This window comes from Macaca fascicularis, chromosome 1 (assembly GCF_037993035.2).
Source record: "Macaca fascicularis isolate 582-1 chromosome 1, T2T-MFA8v1.1".
Taxonomy (NCBI): domain Eukaryota; kingdom Metazoa; phylum Chordata; class Mammalia; order Primates; family Cercopithecidae; genus Macaca; species Macaca fascicularis.
The window spans coordinates 201260609-201281396 of NC_088375.1; the positions used below are offsets into that span (position 1 = coordinate 201260609).

Sequence of the window (20788 nt, forward strand, 5' to 3'; positions counted from 1 at the left end):
TCTCCCCTCTGGCCTTTAATAACACTCCACATGATATAACTGGACCTACCCATAAAGATCCCAGTAGACAAAACTCACAGTTTACAGTTTATGTAATTTTCCATAAAAACAAAAACAATACTTGTTGCCTGACACATTTTATAGAGAGATTTGCTGTTTGTTTACTCATTTATCCCCGAAGAAAGCTGCTTCTCTTCCTTCTGTCCCCCCAGCTCCCTGCGGTGGTCACCTGACTTCGCCCAGCGGCACCATCCTCTCTCCGGGCTGGCCTGGCTTCTACAAGGATGCCTTGAGCTGTGCCTGGGTGATTGAGGCCCAGCCAGGCTACCCCATCAAAATCACCTTCGACAGGTGCTTGTGACCACAGCCTTGGGGGAGAGGGCAAGGGGGAGATTTTTACAGAGCCATGTGGGAGGGAATCCAGGGTGGATAGAGGACCAGTACCAATGCTGAAATGTCAGCAAGGTTGGAGAACACTGGACCAGACTGCCCTGGGTGGGGCAGACCTCACTGGCTCTGCCCTTGGGCTTGGTTTGTGCTGTTTAGATGACTATGGCAGGAGGGGTGAAGAGAAGGCTTGGGTACCATTTGGGATGTTAGAGCCCCCCTCCCCAGCCCCCAACGAGGGAGAGTGGGCAAACAGACACCATCAGATGTTAAAGCACGACACTGACATCTGACTAGCATTCTCCTGGAAATGTCCAGTGTGGGAAGGCAGCCCCCGACCTCTGCCCCAAATCCCGCTCATGTGCCCCGCTTCTAGCTCCCACCCTGGCTATGCCCCTTGGGTGGAGAACATAGCCACCTAAATGTGAAAACAAACTTCTTCCGGACAAAGTGTTCCTGGCCTGGAATAGCAGTCTGCAAACTTTTGTGTGAAGAGCCAGATGGTAAATATTTTAGGCTTTGTGGGCCACTTGCCTACTTGCATATCTCTGATGCATGTTCTGCTTTGCCTTTTTTTTTTTTTTAGCATCTCTTTACAAATGTAAAAACCATCCTTAGCTCTCCAGGCTATAGACCAGATCTGGCCCTGAGGCCTAGAATGTGTGTGCTGACCCGTGGCCTAGAATGTTCTGATCTCCGTGAGGCTAGTCATTGTGCCTCTAGGTCTTAAGCTAGCTCACAGATCAGGCCACAGAGAGGATGAGAGCAGCTTCCGACCATGGAAGGAGGAGGAGGGATGTTAAATAGAGTGGAGAAGGTCCTTCTGCATCGCTAGTGAATGTGTGCAAATTATATTAAAAGATCCCAGCCTGCCAAAATCTGGTTATTCTGAAGCCCTGGGTCAGGCAGGGTTTTTGTCGTTTGCAAATTAATAAGGTTGGATTTCTCAAGAAGGCTTCATTTCTGTCATTTGGCAGATTCAAAACCGAGGTCAACTATGACACCCTGGAAGTACGTGATGGGCGGACTTACTCAGCGCCCTTGATCGGGGTTTACCATGGGACCCAGGTTCCCCAGTTCCTCATCAGCACCAGCAACTACCTCTACCTCCTCTTCTCTACCGACAAGAGTCACTCAGACATCGGCTTCCAGCTCCGCTATGAGAGTGAGTCTCAGTGGGTGGGCTCAGGAAAAGGGATGACAAGGTCAGCTCAGTTGGGTCAAAGGCCTCAGGACTATGCTCCACCACAGGCCCCTGCTTGGCCCCATCCCCATGGTGTTCTTGGCTACTGTGTGCCCTTCAGAAGGCCCTGCAGAAGGCACTCTGTTGCTCTCAGCATCCCTCAGGTTATGGGGGCTTAGAGTTGTTCACAACCTTCATACCAGGCCCTTGCGTGCAGACCTCATGGCCTCTTCTGTGTGCAGGTGATTGGGTGTCGCCACGCTGGGCACTCTGGGGTCAGAACATTTGACTGACCATGAAGTTAACCCGAGATGGCATCTCACACCCACATTTGCCCTTCCTCGTCACCTTCCACATTCATCCCCTCGATTTAAAGCATCATTGTCACTTCAGTTCTCTGTAGACCAATATAGAAAGCTGGGGCTGCGAGCACCATGAGGACAAGGTCATTTTCTTACTCCTGTTGTATCCCAAAGCCTTACCATAGCACCTACGCCACTCTCAGCAAATACTGATGGCCACATTTCATGAGTCAGTAATTGGCAACTTCTGCCTTTAATAAACCAGGGCTCTCTACCCCCTCTTTGGAGTCAACTGGGGTCCCTCTGTGGTGACAGTGAGCTGTCTGTCCCAGCTGTGGCCTCTCTCTTTCAGCTATAACACTGCAGTCAGACCACTGTCTGGATCCAGGAATCCCAGTAAATGGACAACGTCATGGGAATGACTTCTATGTGGGCGCGCTGGTGACCTTCAGCTGTGACTCAGGCTACACATTAAGTGATGGGGAACCTCTGGAGTGCGAGCCCAACTTCCAGTGGAGCCGGGCCCTGCCCAGTTGTGAAGGTGAGGCACACCATGAGGGGGCGCTAAAGTAGCAGACTCCTCTCCTGCCACAGAAACACAGGTGCTCAAAAGGCCCCTGACTCCCTACCCCATACGAGGGTTGGGGTTTCGAGAGATGGGGGATGGGGTCCCAGGAGGATGACAGGGGTGCTCCCTGAGGCCCTCTGGTCTTTCACTGCCCTCTTCACTCCTTCTATAGCTCTCTGTGGTGGCTTCATTCAAGGCTCCAGTGGGACCATCTTGTCGCCAGGGTTCCCTGACTTCTACCCTAACAACTTGAACTGCACCTGGATCATCGAAACATCTCATGGCAAGGGTGAGTGTTTCGGCCCATAGCAGGCATTGGGATGTGAGTGGTCAGGGACCCAAGTTCCTCAGGTCAAGTTGACCTCAATGGGCATCTCCCTAGATAGTGACCTCTGGGCTTCGTCTGAACTTTTCTCACCAACAAGAAAACCTCCAGAGTCTTTTCATCTCTTTGAATGGTAGAACTTGTTCAATAAGTATTGTTGAGATTCTAAAATCTCCCTGCTGGAAGAGATCTTGGAGGTTACCAGCTATCCAATATCACTCAGTACAGGAACCTTCTCTAAATCACTCCCCACAAGATGGCAACACACCAGCTCAGCTCACCCTTTGCCTCAACATGCCTGGTGTGGGGAGGCCACCAACCCATTCAACAAATGGTCACCTACTATCATTTTTGCACAGATGCTTTCTTCTCCTAATAGTCTATTAGGTGTCTCTGAAAATGTTTTTCTTGTATTGCATCCTGGAGGAGCATCAGATACACCTGCTCCCTCTTCCTCACATTCACCCTTCAGATATTGAACACAGCGATCCCCTTCTTGCATAACTCAGCTCCTCCTCTGATGCCATCTTTCATATGGGTCACCAGCCTGCACTGCTGCCTCAGCTCCCCTAACATGAGTGACCTTTGGGAGTCCAAGTTCAAAGTAAAGGTGCTGGTTATAAATAAATATTAATGAACATATTAATACTCTTTTCTCAACAAATATGTATTCAGTGCCACCCATGGGGCTGACACTGGGGCTGGGCATCGGCAGTAACCAGGCAGATTTGGCTTCTAGCCTCAGAAGCTTATTGCCAAGTTCATCCAGAGTCATGGTTCTTGCAGTTTGGCAAATACACTAATGTTTAGGCCCAAGGCTAGAGGTTTTGATTTTCTATGTTGGCGGTGGAAACCAGGCATCTATGTTTTCAGAACACTTTGCCAGTAATGTTGATGCACGCTTTTAATTAAGAACCTCTGATCTAGAAGAATTAACATGCAGAAGAGCCAAGAAACAAATTTCAAAGGAAGATTAATCCTTCCGGATATTAAAACGTCATTATGAGCTAAATTAATGTTAACAATGTGGTATGAGTACAAGAGTGGACCTACAAATAAGACGTGGAGAATAGTTGTCCCGAAATAGATCCCTCCATGTGTGCACACACATGCCCATGTATGTGTGAGAGAGACTTTAGTATATGAGTAAAGTGTCATTTCAGATCCATTGAAGAAAGGATAGATTATGTAATAAATGGTGTTAAAACAGTGGGTTGAACCATTTGGAACAAAAGAAAAAAAAAACATCTATACCTCAAGCATTTTCGAGCATTTAATCACATAAACTCCAGCACTAGAGGAACGTGAATCTCTAACCTCAGGTGGACATGTACTTTAAAGAGTAACAACAAAGGTAGAATCCATAAAGGCAAAGACTGCTATTTAAAAAAAAAAAAAAAAAAAAAAAAAAAAACTTTCAAAGGATTTAGGTAAACAAAAAAAAGAAAAAACTCCATAAAAATTCAAAGTCAAATACTACATAGAAAAAAAAATATTTGCAACATATGATTGACTAAGGATTAGCTACCAGACACACAAAGAGTTCTTAAAAAGTTTCAAGAGACATATGCCTAGCCAAACCAACCTGCAAAATGAGCAAAGCTATAAAGTAACACTTCGTAACAGAGGAAATACAAATGGAAAATCATTGACCTCATTGATAATGAAACAAGTGTAATTTTAAAAGGGAAATAGCATTTCCCTTTTGAAGTCATCAAAGAAAACTGTAACAGTCTAGGGGATAATGTGGACCCTGGAATACTATTGACTGCTGACACTGTGTGAAATGGTTCAAGCGTTCCAGAGGGTGACTTGGTGATGTGAATCAAAAGCCTTGAAAATATATTGTAAGGGACTTAGGAATCTGCAGATTTTGGTATCCAAGGGTGGTCCTGGAACTAATCCCCTGCAGATACAGAGGGACAACTGTACCTGCCTTTGCACCCAGCAATTCCACTTTCTGGAATTTATCTGAAGAAAATAAGTAAAACTCTACATCAAGATTTAGCTGCAAAGATTTCCCCTGAAACCTTACGTATTATACTGAAAAATCAGGAACTATTAAAATGTCCATCAATAAAGAAATGTTAAATAAAGATAGGGTATGGCCATAGAATAAAATACTAGGCAGCTGCTAAAAGGAATAACGTGAAAGAATATTTAAAGACCTACAGGGGTGGTTGCAATACTTTCTTAAGTAAAAAAAATAAGTTTGCCATGAGAATATATTTAGTTTAAAAGACATCCTTGTTTGCATAGAAAACAGCCTGAAAAAATATACCCCAAGATGTTGTCTCTTATTTTCATCTTTTGGCTTTTTTCTAATTTTGAGCAATAAACACATTACATCTAAAATATACTATTTGTATAACAAAGAAAATTTGAAAGAAAAGTCATTTATAGTCCCACCACATGTACTTAAGTGTGTCACTTGGCCTTTACTAGGGCTGCCCTAGCCAGGGATAGGATGGCCTGGAGCTTACTGCATCAAGGCAAGACTAGCTGGGTGGTCAGGCTGAGGCCCAGGATTGTCCCCTGCTTCCCACAACATTGTTCCTAAGGAGGGGAGGGATGGGACAGTGTCCTTGTTCACCCTGAAGAGCTGTTTCCACCAAGCCTGGTCAGCGGAGACCATTGGAAAGAAGCAGCCCGTCACAATCCCTAGAGAAACAACTCCTGTCATTACGGTTTTCTCTGTGTCTGGACATCTGTGATTATAAAGGTGTATGTTTTTCTATGAGTTTCTATGTGTGTGTTTTTGCCTGGAAGTCAATCAAGCTCACCAACTATTTAGCAAATGCTTATTTGATACTTGCACTATGCAAATTGCTAGGAAAACAGCTGAACAAGCCACTGTGCCATTGCCTGCCTTCAGGAAGTTTATGCTTTAGTGGTAGCAGACAGCCTAAACCAAGATCTCAGTATAGCATGACCAATGTGTGATAGAGCAGAGAGAGGTGTGAAAACTTCCCGAGCCCAACCCAGGGTTTAAGAAGGTGTCCTGGAGTTGAGACTTCAGCTGGTCTTCAAAGACGAACAGTATGTAGCCATGTTGAAAAGTGCTCAGCAGAGAATCAACAAGAAATCATGGATGAATGACCAGATCACCTCTTCCTTAGAACCACTTAAAGCCATCACTGAATTCTTAGCATAGATCCCCAAATTATAAAATTGCTAGGCCAGGCACGGTGGCTCACACCTGTAATCCCAGCACTTTGAGTGGCCAAGGCGTGTGGATCACCTGAGGTTGGGAGTTCGAGGCCAGCCTGACCAACATGGAGAAACCCTGTCTCTACTGAAAATACCAAAAGAATTAGCCAGGCGTGATGGCACATGCCTGTAATCCCAGCTACGCTGGAGGCTGAGGCAGGAGAATTGCTTGAACCCAAGAGGCGGAGGTTGTGGTGAGCTGAGATGGCGCCATTGCACTCCAGCCTGGGCAACAAGAGCAAAATTCCATCTCAAAAAATAAAAAACAAAATAAAATAGCTAGCACAGCTTCATAGTCCTTACCTTTCTCAGCCTCATTCTGAGCCCTCTAAACTAAGTTCTAGCTACACAGAACTTCCTTCAGTTTCTAGAACTTGCCAGGCTTCCCTTCCCTTCTAGAGCTTTGCACATTTTTACAATGTTCTTCTCTCTGGAATACTTCCTCTCCCCAAGCAAGGGGAATGGGAATCTCTACCATCGCCCTTGCCTGGCCAGCCCTTCATCCTTCTGAACCCCCTTCCTCTAATAAGCCTTCCCTGACCCCGTCTCCCCAGCTCTACATCTGGATTGGGCTCTTCTCCCCTGGGCTCCCATAGCATGCATTCTGTACCTCCACGATTTCAGACTTTGCTCCACTATAGAGAACTTGCATTTTCATCATCAGTCTCCCTGACAGACGAGGAGTTCTGTGAGAGATCGGTCTGTCTTGTTTCCTGCAGTTTCCCTGGCTTCTGGCCCTATGCCAGGCACATAAGGAACTCAAGAAGCATTTGGTGATATGAATCGAATTGAACTGAGCCCAGGCCCTTCTCCAGAGGGCATTCTTCGTTCTCTGTTTGTAAGAGTATCTCGGGTTAACAGACCTATTAAGCTGCTCTCTGTGATTGCTCCCTAAGAGGCAGCAGTATGGCTCAGGAAACTCAAAACTCTGTGAAATGTGAAATCGTTCAACTTGCCACCTGCCCAGTCCAAGGGAACAGGCAATTCGGGAATCCTGAGAATGTGCCCTTGCTGAAACCCTAGAGCTGACACCTTTTAACCCATGAGGCTGTCCGAGAGTTAGATGAGTTGAGCAAAGGGAACACCTTCTGTTGCACCCCTACTGTGTGCCAGCCACTGTGCTGCGTGCTCTGCACATGCTTTCCCAGTTATGCCTCACTTCAGGGGTAAATGTCACCTGTAAGAGAGATATTATTGCCTACATATTATAGTTGAAGAACCTGGAACTTGGGGTGTTAAGCAACCTTAGCCAAGACCTTTTGATCCAGGTGTGTCTTACCCCCAAGTGCATGACTTTTCCACTGCTCTGCTCTTTCCACTCCTATGTGGTGTGATGTCATTGGTATGATTCTGCATGGTTCATTCAAGTGAAGTATTTGTTTGTGGGTCCATCTGTCACATCAAATCTGGATTCAAACTCCAACATGGGGCCTCTGTATTTCTGCGGACAATGTCTTCATTTTCACACAATGGCCCAAAAAGCCCCAGGCAGTCAGCACAGCTGGGAAACCCAGAGGTTCATCTCAGATATTTGCTCATCCTTAGAATCCCAGCCAAATGTGTACCCCTTTGGAAGGGGTGTATTTGCATGCTAGAATAGAGTGCAAAGTGTGGTGCTTAATCAACTTGTTTCCACCTGTGACTGGGTCTCACCCACTCTCCACCCAACTCCATGTCCTAGGTAGGAGGGAAAGGACATATATTTCCTAACCTGTATAGACTGAGAGCAGTTTTCTCATTTACAGACATGTTTATGTGTCAGGAGTATAGCATGCATGTGAGCACATGCACCCACAAGCCTTTTCACATCAAGGATCTTGACCCCCATGAAGCCTTCCCAACCCTTGAGGCATAGTTCCCCACTCTTCCTCCGTGCCCCACTCTGGATTCTCACTAGTAGTGATTTGTCTGTCTTCTCCACTAAACTGGGAGATCTTTCTCAGTGCTTAGCACAAGGCCTGGCACTTGGTAGGTGCTTAGGACTTGATGCATCTCAGTTGCCTGGAAACAGGGTATTTACAAGCTGCATCTCTGGTCCCAACACTTCTGTTGGGTTCTGTCTCGTCCATCTCTATCTACAGAAGCCCAAATCCTCCAGGATCACCAGCTTCTATCAACAGGGAGTCAAGGATATAAAAACCTTTAAAATGCTTTAGCATTAGAGGCTTGGCTCCAACCATCATTTATAAAAAATGTAGCAGTAATTATCTAGAGAAATATTTCTCAAATTTTAAGTGCCTATAAATCATTTGGGATCTAAAGAGCATGCAGATTCTGATTCAGTAGGTCTTCAGTGGAGGCCAAGGACTCTGCAATTCTAGTAAGTCCTCCCGGTGCTGACCATACTGCTGGTTCATGGACCATACTTTGAGTAGAAAGTGGGATCACACTTGGAGTAGCAGGTGGGTCCTAGTCTAACATGTTCCTGTCCTGGCACCATCCACAACACATAGTCCCATAGGCTACTCACTTGGTTGATTCTGCATGGTTCATTCAAGTTAAATATTTGTATGTGCATCCATCACATCAAATCTGGATTCAAGCTCCAACATGAGGCATGCCCATGTACGTGACCACGCACTTACACACATGCCCCACCAAACACAACTGCCACCTGGACAAGTTCTAGAATTGCTTTGGGTGTTAAGACCATACTGCTCTATAACTTCCCTCACTCCCTGATCCCTTACCTTTCCTGGCCATTCTTACTACCTGCTCTCTTTCTGTAGCCTGAGAGGCCGCACCCTGGAGTAGCTGGGAGCACGGCCTCTGCAGTCGGATTGCCTTAGTTCAGATCCCAGCTCTACCACATACTAGCTGGGTGACCTTGGACAGATGACTTCATCTCTTTGTGCCTCCGTTTTCTTGGGTGTAAACTGGAGATTATAATAATGTACCCATGCCACAGGGTTCCTGGTAGAATTAAATGAGTTTTCCTATCTCCCTTCCAAGGGACAAGGGCTGGCTATAGTGCAAGTAAAAGCAGTTAGGACAGCGACACTAAATATTTAGTGCTTGAAATGTTAATGAATATCATTACTTTGATTTTATTTTATGCTCTTAACCTTCCCCATTACTGAAGCTCCCTCCTCCTTCTTTCCAGCTCTCTGACCGCTCTTGGACCATCTCCCCCATCGCTCCTCCTTTGCCCAGTCTCCTATTCCTTGTCACTTCTGCCCATGCTTCCATTCACCCCTTCTCCGATTCTCACTCTGCCCTCTCTCTCCTAGCCCTCTTCTCCATGCTTGTGGCTTCAGATATCAACGATTTGCTGGTGACTTCCAGATCTACCTCTGTAGTCCCCACTTAATCCTGAACTTCTAAATCTGTCCTTCCAGTGGCCCACTAGCTCTCACTGCTTGCATGCAGAAAAGGCTAAGTCCATTACACTTCTACAACCCACACCTCCCTCCTATCTGCCCTTCCCCAGGTAACAGAAGACATCACCATCCTCCAGGTGGATGTGCCACCAGATGTCATGTCATTTCCCCTTTGCATGAAATGCCTGCTGTCTTGACCACCCTGCCCCGACCCCTGAGGACTCATGGCCATCTCCTGCTTTTGCTCTTTCTGCCAAGCCCCATCCTCTCCCAGTGCAGAGCAGCCACCAGTATAACTGATCTCCCTACCTCCTCTCCCTCCACTTCATCCTCTTTACAGCCACCAACATCTTGCTAAAACTGAGATCTGGTCCACTCTGGATAGGAAGCCTTCTCATTGCATCCAGAAAAATCTTGGGTCTGGCCCCCATCTACCTATCCAACTTCAATTCCAGGAGTAGCCACACCCAGCTGCTGTTCAACAAACCTGGAATCAACAGTCCCTTTACATATATGGGTCTCCTGCCTAGGACACTCTTTCTCCCCTTACCTGGTTAATTCCTATGCATCCTTTTAAGATCCATGTCAAATGTTTACTCCTTGGTGAAGCCATCCTCCACCTGCCTCTTCCTGCTGTCAACTGCTTTCTGTTCTGCCCCCCATGGCATGCTGAGCTACATTCATTCCAGCACTCAGCATTCTGTATTGCAGCTATTTGTTTAATGCCTGGTATATCCCCTTGCACCTAACCCTGGATCCTAGCCCATAGTAAAGACTCAACAAATACACAAATGCTTGTTGAATTAATTAATGAATGTCTCTAAAGCATTCTCATAGGTGGAGCCATAAATCTCTCTTTTAAATTTTGACAACTGTAAAAAGGTGTTCTTCTCCCTGAATCTTTGGGCACTTGTGTGTTCAGGTTCCTTCATTCAGATTCACCTGTATGGTTTATCGATGCGTGCTTGTAGTCATACACACAGATAGACATTTGCAAACTGGAAATGTTTGTGTAGATCCTGTCTTGCAGCTAAGGTGCTCCAGCCATCTCGCCATCACCAACCTGACCTTCTGGTTTCTTGGCAGGTGTGTTCTTTACTTTCCACACCTTCCACCTGGAAAGTGGCCACGACTACCTCCTCATCACTGAGAATGGCAGCTTCACCCAGCCCCTGAGGCAGCTGACTGGCTCTCGGCTGCCAGCTCCCATCAGTGCTGGGCTCTATGGCAACTTCACTGCCCAGGTCCGCTTCATTTCCGATTTCTCCATGTCATACGAAGGATTCAACATCACTTTCTCAGGTAAAGAGTGTGAGGGTCCCTGAGGGGAAGAGACCATGGAGCTATTCACTCTCTCCTTCTGCTGCCAGTCTCTGGTTTTCCTAGCAGATGGATATTACTCCACTCTCCAGTCCCTGGGAAATTGACCTCAGTGCTTCAGCAAAAGATGCTTGGGTTGGACCCAAGTAAGAACTTCCCTATAATGGTCTTGGAAGGAGTTAGCATGATCATTGAGGATTCTCCTTCTATAAAGGTGTTTAGGATTTGCTCTGTACATGGCCCACCTAACTGGATGAACTAGAGGACTTCACAAAAGACCCCTCCTACCTTAGTTATTCCAGATTTTTCTTCTGATTCCACTTCCATATTCCCAACCCCAGCAATATGAAAAAAAAAGGGGGTTTGAAATTAACATATTGGAGTGATTTAGTCTCGTTTGGGATCTTTTTCATCAATGCTAATTTTATAGTAATAGATAGTTATCTCTGTGTTTAGGGATTTGGAAAAGAAAACGCTTTTATTTGGCATTCAGGGAGGAAAGAGGACCCTTGGCTCCTCTCGTACCGAGCCCTTCGCCATTCTTATCCCATAGTACCCCAGAGTACCTCCCTCCACCTTTCTCACCCACGGCCAGGGGTATCACATGGATTCCTCCTGGAATGGACAAGAGGCATCCAGCTTCTAGGAACTGGGGTGTGGCCCAGCTTAGTCCCCTGTCAGCCCTCCAATGCAGAAGTCACCTGTCACATCCCTGGGTTTGCTTGGCCAATGGGACATATCCAGCCAGTGAGACTCAACCCTTATGAGAGAGACCCTCCTTCTTATCACACAGCCCTGGAGGACTGCATCCTGAAGGGAGAAGCCCTTGCAGACAAGGGACTAGTCACGTCTATGCTGTCACTAGAGGCCCTAGGCAGGGCTTTGGCCCATAAATGCCACCGGTCATGCTTGCCGTCTGCCTAAGTGCCAACATAGCCGAGACATGGCTTCTAGTCAGGCATTTGGAGTATCTTCCCCAGTGGGAGTTGCCTGAGGCTGGGTCATGTACTCTGACCTTCTAGAATCCGCTGGTTGAATTTACCTAGTTTGGTGCCCAGAGAGAAGGAAGCAGGAGAGCCTGTGAGCCCCAAGGCACAGGTTTAAAACAGAGATGAAGGGACAGCACAGAGAAGAGCTGAGTGCTGAGGATCCTCAGAAATCCTCGTGGGAAGCCTGTCTAGGAAACACTGTGCCCTTTCCCACTGCTCACAGGAGTGGGTGCAGACCGCCCACCCTGACCTCCCCATGCTTCTCTCTGCCTCCCTATGCTTCCCCGTGCTTCTCTCTGCCTCCCTATGCTTCCCCATGCTTCTCTCTGCCTCCCTATGCTCCCTGATGCTTCTCTCTGCCTCTGCTCCCCTCGGGCTCTCACTTCTCTTTTGTGGGCCAGTGTCACCTTTTGTGGGCCAGTGTGCGCATGCCCTCTTCTCTGTCTTTCGTTGTCCCTGGCCCTTTCCCCCTGGCGTTTTGCCCGTGCGTTCCCATCTCCCCACAATGTCTCTGAGCCCAGATCTCCTGCTGCCTTTCCAGAGTATGACTTGGAGCCCTGTGAGGAGCCTGAGGTCCCAGCCTACAGCATCCGGAAGGGCTTGCAGTTTGGTGTGGGCGACACCTTGACCTTCTCCTGCTTCCCCGGGTACCGTCTGGAGGGCACCGCCCGCATCACGTGCCTGGGGGGCAGACGGCGCCTGTGGAGCTCGCCTCTGCCAAGGTGTGTTGGTAGGTGGTCACGTGCTTTCATTTTGCTTCACTAATGGGGTGGGACAGATTATAGTCAATTGATGTGAGGTGGTGGATGGCACACAGGCCAAGAGGCTGACTTAGCCCACACTTAGCTGCGGTGGGACCCGGGGCAGGGGACCTAACCTCCTTCCGCTCCAGCCTCCTTATCTGTAAAATAGGGATGGCAATCCCTGCTTCATCAGGCAGTTCTGTATAAACTAAAGTGTCCTTTCCAAAGTAGGCCCACAGTGGGCACTCACATGAAGTTGACTTCAGTACTCTCACCTCCCCACCCTCAGCACACAGACCCATGGCTTAAGGATGCCTCTTGCCGAGGAATCTGGATGGGCACCAGGTGAGCCTGTAGGAGGGAGTGTGACCTTTGCCCAGGGGGAGTCCCCATCTGGTGGAGTAGATAGCTGCTTTTACTAATCCAATGGCAGTGCTCACTCTTATAGATGCCTTAGGAAGACTTCATCCATTCAGCAGGGGAGGACAAAAGGAACAGGGCGGGGTCATGTATAGAGGACCCACTACATGTCAGGCATCTGCTAGGTTCTGAAGATACAAAAGTGGACGAAACAGAGACATTCTCCACTCGTGGCCCACATTCTGGTGGTGGGGACACAGGCTGTGACTATGTAGATGTGTGATGTGACAGGCAGTGTTGGGGCATACAGAGAAAAATTAAGTCAGCTTAGAAAGTGCTGGAGCTAGGGTTGCTCTTTTATAATGGTCAGAAAAGGACTCTCTGATGAGTTGACATTTGGCCAGAGATAGATATCTGGGAGAAGAGGGAATAGAGGACCAAGACTCAAACCATGAGGATGCTCAGCATTTGGGGAACAGCTCAGAGGCCAGGCTGGAGCAAGCGGCAGGGAGAACAGGAGATGTGGAGGTTAGAGGCAGCTGTTGGAGGTTGGAACGGGGCCCTGCCTGCCTCCTTGCAAGAGCTTTAAAGAAGTGTGTTTAGAGCGCTGTGCCCAGGGAGTAGGGGAAGCAAGTATTGTCCCCGGGGCAGAGTGATTGCTGTCTGTCCCTAATGTATCAGGCTCCTGGGTACCTGTTTGCTCAATCCTTATAATGTAGGGCTGGATAAAACACTAGCTGCATTCATGGAGTATTTTCCATGCTCACTGTTAGCCATGGACCTCACGTAAAGTGAAATATTATATAAAACCCCATAAAAATATACAAAACAGATCAAAGCAGCACTGCACTGACTGAAACGGGGACCAGCATCTCAAATGCTGGTGAGGTCAGCTGTGCCTGAGACAAGTCCATGGAGCCCGCAGGCTATGCCGAGGACAGCTTAGACAGGCTGGCAAGATGGGCCGGGCCCAGGCTGTGCACTCATGCAGGCCAAGGTGGGGTCACGGCTCTGCCACTTACCAACGCTTAGATCTCAGGCAGGCCAGCAAACCCCCTCAGCCTCAGCTTCCTCATTTATAAAACAGAGATAACAGCATCCAACTCACAGGCTTTACTCTACGTTAGATAACATCATTTACATAAACCAAGAGGTGGCATATAATTATCATTTTGCCAATAACCTTTTAATCTGTATTTATCAATAACCAATTATTGTTATTCTGCCAATAACCTTTTACAATCTCAGAAAGGAAACTTTAAAACAAAGTGCGGCAGAATTCTGTTTCTGACCAATTAAATAACCCCAGAGTTTACTCCGTCTCCTATAACCATCCCCAAAGGCATCCACCCACCCTGATCTGGCCACACACGCTCAGAAACACATAGAACCCCGCCGCCCACCCCAGGAAGGTTCAGTTCATGTCTGGCTGCTAGCAGCTCCTTTAGTCTCTGGGAAAACATCCTCAGCTAAATGGTTCTGGGGGAAATTCTTCTTGAATGGGATTAACCAGGACCACAGATGCACACAGCCCTTAAGCTCTTGCCTCATTGATCTCATTACATAAACTCATTCTTTAACTTATTATTCCAATTACTGTTTGTTCATGACACCTCACAATATTTTCATTATTACATTTGTCTTCTGTTTCACATGTTATTAATAATGCACAGTAATTATAATCACCTCTAATTACTACCAGCCCGGCTGCCGAGGCTCAGGCTGGAGGCATCTCGGCAATGCCCACCGGGGGCTGCTCCCAGTCGCCATGCAAATTGGATGATTTAGTCCACATAGTGCTACCAGGAACATTCCCAGCCGAGAAGGAGATGAACAGCCCTGGGCTTTAATTCATAGTGTGACGTGGGTGGCAGGGAGGGAGGTGACATAGCCCCTGACATCAGGGGCCCCTGAATTTGATGTAGAAGAGACAGTCCTGACCCCAGGAGACCCCAGTCTGCAGCAGGAGACATGGCCCTGTCCTTGGGAATCCCGGTGTGATGGAAAAGACCTAACCCTCTGCCTCAGAAGCCCCAGGCTGATGGATAAGGTATAGCCTCTGCCCTTCACGAGACCCCTTCTGATGGGGGCAACAGAAGTCATAGATGCCAGAATCAGCCGCAGCACTTTCCTGCGGATGTGACTGTTTGTTTCTCTGGAGCATTTATTTGTTTCCGTTTGTGCCTGTGTTTGGCTTCTCAGTGCATCTGTTCACCTCCCCTGTTACTCTGGAAACTCTCCCGGAAACAAGCGCCGCATCCCTCTGTCCCTCCTGTCCCCTCCTTGGTGCCCAGGACAAAGGCCTGACAGGGAGTCAGGACCTGGGGATTGGCCAAGGACTGGCCACATCTAAAGCTATCAGCCCCTCCTTGTAAAGGTGTCAGGCGTGTGGGAAAGAGGACGGGCTCGTGCTGGGGCAGAGATGGGGCATATAGCTCTTATGCAGGAAGCAGGGCCAGGAAGGAGGTCCAAAAACACACCAAAGCCCATGTTGAAGGGAAGCCAGCTGTCGAGAATTAGGCAGAGGGCAAGAGGCATCAGGAACCGTGAGGTTGCTGTGAGCCTCGGGCAGCTAACGCACGCTTCCCATAAGCTTCTCAAGCTTTCTGCTAGTCCCAGAATGCAGGCAGTTAGGGCCCCAAATGGAAGCAGGTAAGCCATGTAGATTAACCTGGGACATTGGTGGAGAGGCTACTCTGTGCTAACCATTCCCCTATGTTTACCTATCTTATATATAAAATCTCACGCATTGATTCTACAGTCTTATGAGAATGCTATTATTGTCCAGATGAAGGCAGATGAAGATACTAAAGTTCAGAGAGTTTACACAATGTGTCTAACTCCAAAGTCCATGATCATCCCACTGCACCACAGGCCTCTGCCTGGATGGAAGGGAAAGGTAGTATCTCAGAGAAAATGGAGAGATGCTTCAGAAGGCTGCCCATGTGATATGACTGAGTAATGAATGTTTACATATGCATGGCCCTAAGCAACTCTCCCTCCCCTGCACAAATCCCCACCCTCATCTGAGATCATCAAAGAAATGTACACATGCTGGAAACGTCTGTGTAAATTATCAGCAGCCACTGCCCCCAGGGAGCCTGTCCACCGCTGTCCCTTGAGTTTTATGAGCCATCGCAGCACATTCATCATATTTGGAAGTTTTGCAAACAGACTAAGTTTAAAAGTACTGTAAAGTCAGATTTCTTCTCCGAGAGAAACAAATGAGGCCTTATATAAAGCCTTAGGAAACTGAAGCTGGTCCTGAATTGAGCAGAATGCAGGGAGGAGGGTCCATTGAGAAAAGCCGGGACTTGGTGGTGGGACATATGGCCCCCAACTTCAGAGGACTAAGGAGCAGCCTTGGGGACAAGAGAAAACACAAGACATATAACTAAGCCCATGAGCAGTTCAGCTCTGAAGGTTTCCATGTGCTCCATCTCTGCTGCCTCAGTCTAGTATGCTCCTGGCTTAGGGTAATTAGGGTTAACTATAAGGTCCAAGCAATGGTCCTTTGGTCAACCCCAAGGCTTTTCCAGCCACAGACTGTGCCTAGACTAAAGGATACTGGGGATGGTTTAGAGAAAGCAGACTTGCTACCAGCTGCCTGAAAGATTCAAGGCATGCTCCAAATTCCCCATATGTCCACACGAATAACAGGCCTGCCATCTGGACTTGTATTTACATCTTTCCGGAACCTAATTATTATTTTTAGAACTGTACATCTTCTGAGGTCAGTGTACTCCATATCCATTCATTTATTCATTCATTCATTCAGTAAATATTTATTTTACAGACAATCCAGGCTAAGCCTTGGAAATTCATAGGTTCATCCAGCATGACCCTAGCCCTCAAGTTACTGACAGTTTAGGTGGGGGACACAGACAGGCAGCAAGCAGTCAAGGTGCAATATGGGAAGTGCTCAGATACAGGGAAGAACAGGGAGGGGCCCTCCAATTATTAAAGATCCCATTCCTGCATGCATGCCCTGAGCCTGCCGTGCCCACGCACTGAGTGGGTGTTAAGGAGACAGTAACATGACCAAGCCCCAGAGGATCCACAGTGCAGTAGAGGACATAGAAATGTTAACAAATAAGTCAAATAAAATGGGATGACTGCTATAAATAAAGGTATGAGAACAATGGGGAAAGAATGACTAATTCTGGAGGAGGAGAAGCAGGTTTCCAGAGGAGGGTGTGATTTCATTAGCTGTTGAATGAAACAGGCTGCAATGAGACTATGCTAAAAACTTTCCCCAGGACCTAGGAGGTTGAGTTCTCAGTCCCCTCCTCCTCGTGAATCCACAGAGAGACTTGGTCTCAGTGGCTGAGTACCTGGTTCCTTATCTTTAAACCAGAAATGATAATTGTGCCTACTTATGGGACTGGCTGTTGTGACTAATGACTGAAATGGTTCTTGTAAAGTGTCAATCATGCTGTTTTGCACATAAGGGTTAGCGATTATGATGTGATCTTGCCCCCTCTTACTTTCTATTCTGTGATACTGAAAGGTTTCATCTCTCCTCACTTAACTGCCCCCCTCTTCCCCTGACCTCCTCCTTGGTCATTTCTGTTGCTACGCTACTATATGAATAGGTACATGGCACGGCTGCTTTATAGAACTGTGAAATTGTAAAGGGTGCCCGGTGGGTTAGCTTCTGTTTCTGTAGAAGAGAGACAGACAGAACAAGAGACAGAAGCAAACCAGGCAGCACCATAGGTAGAGAAGTATTTTTTTTTAAGTTTGAGAGGCATTTCTGTAAACAGTCCAACAACTGGACAGACACACAGGCATCTTGGCAGGTAGACAGGCAAATGAACTTGTCATCTTTGTCAGGTTCTCCAGAGCTGTGAGTTGCTTTCTGGATGCAGCTGATGGGGGTTAATCTATGGTTATTGTGATTCTCTTTCCAGCTGAGTGTGGGAATTCAGTCACAGGCACTCAGGGTACTTTGCTGTCCCCCAACTTTCCTGTGAACTACAATAACAATCACGAATGCATCTACTCCATCCAGACCCAGCCAGGGAAGGGGATTCAGCTGAAAGCCAGGGCATTCGAACTCTCCGAAGGAGATGTCCTCAAGGTAAAATTGATCAGTTTCAGAGTATGTATGTTACACTATGCAATAGTCTTGTCAATACTCACTCCTTTGTCTCTTTGTGAATGATCCAAACTTTCTCCTTCTTTCCTGAGTCCCAAGATACTGTCCTCACTCATCTAGGAGAAAGAGAGGACCAAAAGAGAGAGGTATATGGGTATCTAAGAATATGGCTTTAGAGTTTGTTTGGAAGCTGCCTGCTATCAAACGTGTGTGTAATTGAGTATGGGTTGACTGCATAATAAAAGATAATAATTCAGCTCAGGGAACACGGCAAAACCCCGTCTCTACAAAAAATACAAAAATTAGCTGGGTGTGGTGGTGCATGCCAGTAGTCCCAGCTACTGGGGAGGCTGAGATGGGAGGATCACTTGAACCAGGGAGGTTGAGGTTACAGTGAGCCATGATCATGCCACTGCACTCCAGACTAGGTGACAGAGTCAGACCCTGTCTCAAAATAATAATAAGGTTGGAGCAGCCAATGGATCCAGTTTTCCATTTTGAACCCTGACTGTCAACATGGATAATGAAGAGCTCATAGAACATGTGTATATATGCATGTGTGTGTTCATTTGTGTAGCTATGTGTTTATGGCTATGGATGCTTTTTAAAATATGTTTCCACATGTGTGTGAATCAGTTCCCATGTATTTATTTGGTTTTGGGGATCTGTGTCTGTGCACACCTGTGTCAGTATATTGTGTGTATGTGCACTTGTGCATTGCATATGTTTTGGTTGAATAACAGGCTATTGCAGTAGCTTCAGTGTACCACGATGATGGCCTGGTGTGGCAGTGGGGTTAAAGAAAGTGAGTTCAAGACATATCTAAGAGAAAGAAATGGTAAGACTTGGATTACAGAGAGGGTCATAGAGAGGATTTGTTAAGACACTCATCATATATGTCTTGTATTTCTTTGCATAAATACAAAGAATATGGATTGAGTACCTCCAATAATGTGTGGTGTGTGTCTGTGTAATCAAAGAGTTGAGCATGGAGAATTTATTAAAGAGCTGCCTTAATAAAATGAATGACAAGGAAAGCCTCATACAAAGCATGTTCATTTTCATCCTAGACCAAGGAATTTTTTTAGCTTTTTCTAATATAGTTTTATTCCTTGTAGCCAGAGAAGTCCTTACATTAGAAAAAGTTGAACCAGAGCCCACTACTCTGGAAAATCCAAAGAGAAACCATTAAATTTCCATGCTTTCAGATTATCTCCAGATGTGATAAACGTGCTGTCCTTTTTATATACAGTATATGGATACTCCTGGCCAACCCCCTGGGGCATATGTCCTCTAGGGTGTATAGTGTGTGTGTGTGTTTGTGTGTGTGTGTATGTGTGTGTGTGTTTGAAATGCATTTCTCACTCTTACCTAATCCTTTTTGAACCCAAGAAGATGCACTCATGAGATCACTGGCTGGAACTGGATGTGCCTGAAATGGGATAGAACAATCCCATTGGCTTCTTAAGCTCTGCTTTCCAACCCCACATAAAAACAGTGTGTGTCTCCCAACAAGAGAACACAAGACAAGGGTTTTATGCCCTTCTAATAACCATGTCTTTAGGCATCACCCTTGACCTTCGCTTCTCTCCATCCATTTGAGTCTCAGAGGCTGCAATCAGTCCAGCAGTGCCAGAGGGACCTCCTTTCTGTAGAAGTACAGATGGAGCGATGTGAGCTGGGCAATGCAGAGGCTTTCTTGGATGAAGGCCATTAGCACAAAAAGCCAGCATTGAGGCATAGTTTACAATTTTCAGGTTTTGAAGGGAGTATAAGCAGCGGTTCTGTGCAAGTGACCTGATAGAGCCAGCACAAATGGCTCCTAGGTTGCTGGAGGTCACATGGAGTATGGCCAGTGCCATGCTTCCTCACTAAGGGAGTCTAGACTCAGAATAGCACCTAAGACATAGTCAGCAGGTGTGCACACTCAACGGCACCGTCAGGGTTCTGGCTTCAGGGTCAGGTGGGCAGCTTAGTAGATAAGCAGAGAGAGTCTTTCTGAAGTGTTCAGGGTAAAAAAGCAGGAGGGACATGGGGCATAAAACCTAGGTCAGAGTTCAGGGAGGACTAACAGAGGGTGCGGGAGCCCAGGTAGTGCACACACGCACACACACACATGTACACACAAACACATGCACACACACGTACACACACATGCACGCACACACTCTTTAGCACCAGGGTAAGAAATGCTCCTGCTACGACCTCTTTGAGTTTAGCTCGTCTGCTCTCCCTTAGAGACTGCTGAATGTTTCCATTCCCCATTTCCATTTTCCCTCTGTAACGGTGTACCAACCAGAAAATTAACCGGATATGTGTAAATATTCAGTAGATCAGAAGACGGAGACATGTCTGAGGAATCAGAGCTAATTGCCCCTCTGTAGGCAACAAAGAACAGAAACATACTTTAAAAGCTCCTGATTTGTATTCTTAAGAGAATTTGAGAGAATAGTATATTTATGACACAAAACTAGGCAATAATGAAAACAGAGCAATCTGAGATGAGGAGAGATTAAATAGAGATGAAAAACATGATCACCCAATTAAAAAATGGAATGGAGGCAATGAACGGAAGATGGTAAACCACAGAAAAATGAAATCAGTTTATTAAAAGATAAATTTGAGAACTTCTCCCACATCTCATAAGGAAATGAAAAAGAGGATTATTTTATATTAATAAAATGGATAATCAATCCACAGTAAAACTTTATGTGCCAAATAACACAGCACAAATAAATTAAATAAAAACTGCTGGAAATGTAAAAAAATTTAATAAAGTTACAGTCATCATGGAAGATTTTAATATACCTCTGTAAGTCTGTGATATATCACCTAAGTTAAAGATAAATAAGGATTTGGGTAACTTGGATGATGTAACAGAATAAATCAGAAGAAAGTAGGAGAAAGATACTTTAAACATAAAGGCAGAAATGACTAGAGAAACAAAACTAAAAAACAAGAGCAATTGTCAACAAAACCA

General features: G+C 46.4%; 1 protein-coding gene across 14 annotated transcripts in view; it reads left to right on the forward strand.

Moving 5' to 3' along the window:
• CSMD2 (CUB and Sushi multiple domains 2) overlaps window positions 1–20788 on the forward strand; it is a 650869-nt gene that overhangs the window by 440388 nt on the left and 189693 nt on the right. For all 14 annotated transcript variants that reach the window (XM_045375140.3, XM_045375143.3, XM_045375139.3 and 11 more), the window contains 7 exons: window positions 213–351; window positions 1365–1552; window positions 2225–2413; window positions 2613–2729; window positions 10382–10597; window positions 12146–12334; window positions 17621–17790. In XM_045375140.3, the coding sequence (XP_045231075.2) occupies window positions 213–351; window positions 1365–1552; window positions 2225–2413; window positions 2613–2729; window positions 10382–10597; window positions 12146–12334; window positions 17621–17790 (1208 nt within the window). The remainder of the gene's footprint in view (window positions 1–212; window positions 352–1364; window positions 1553–2224; window positions 2414–2612; window positions 2730–10381; window positions 10598–12145; window positions 12335–17620; window positions 17791–20788) is intronic.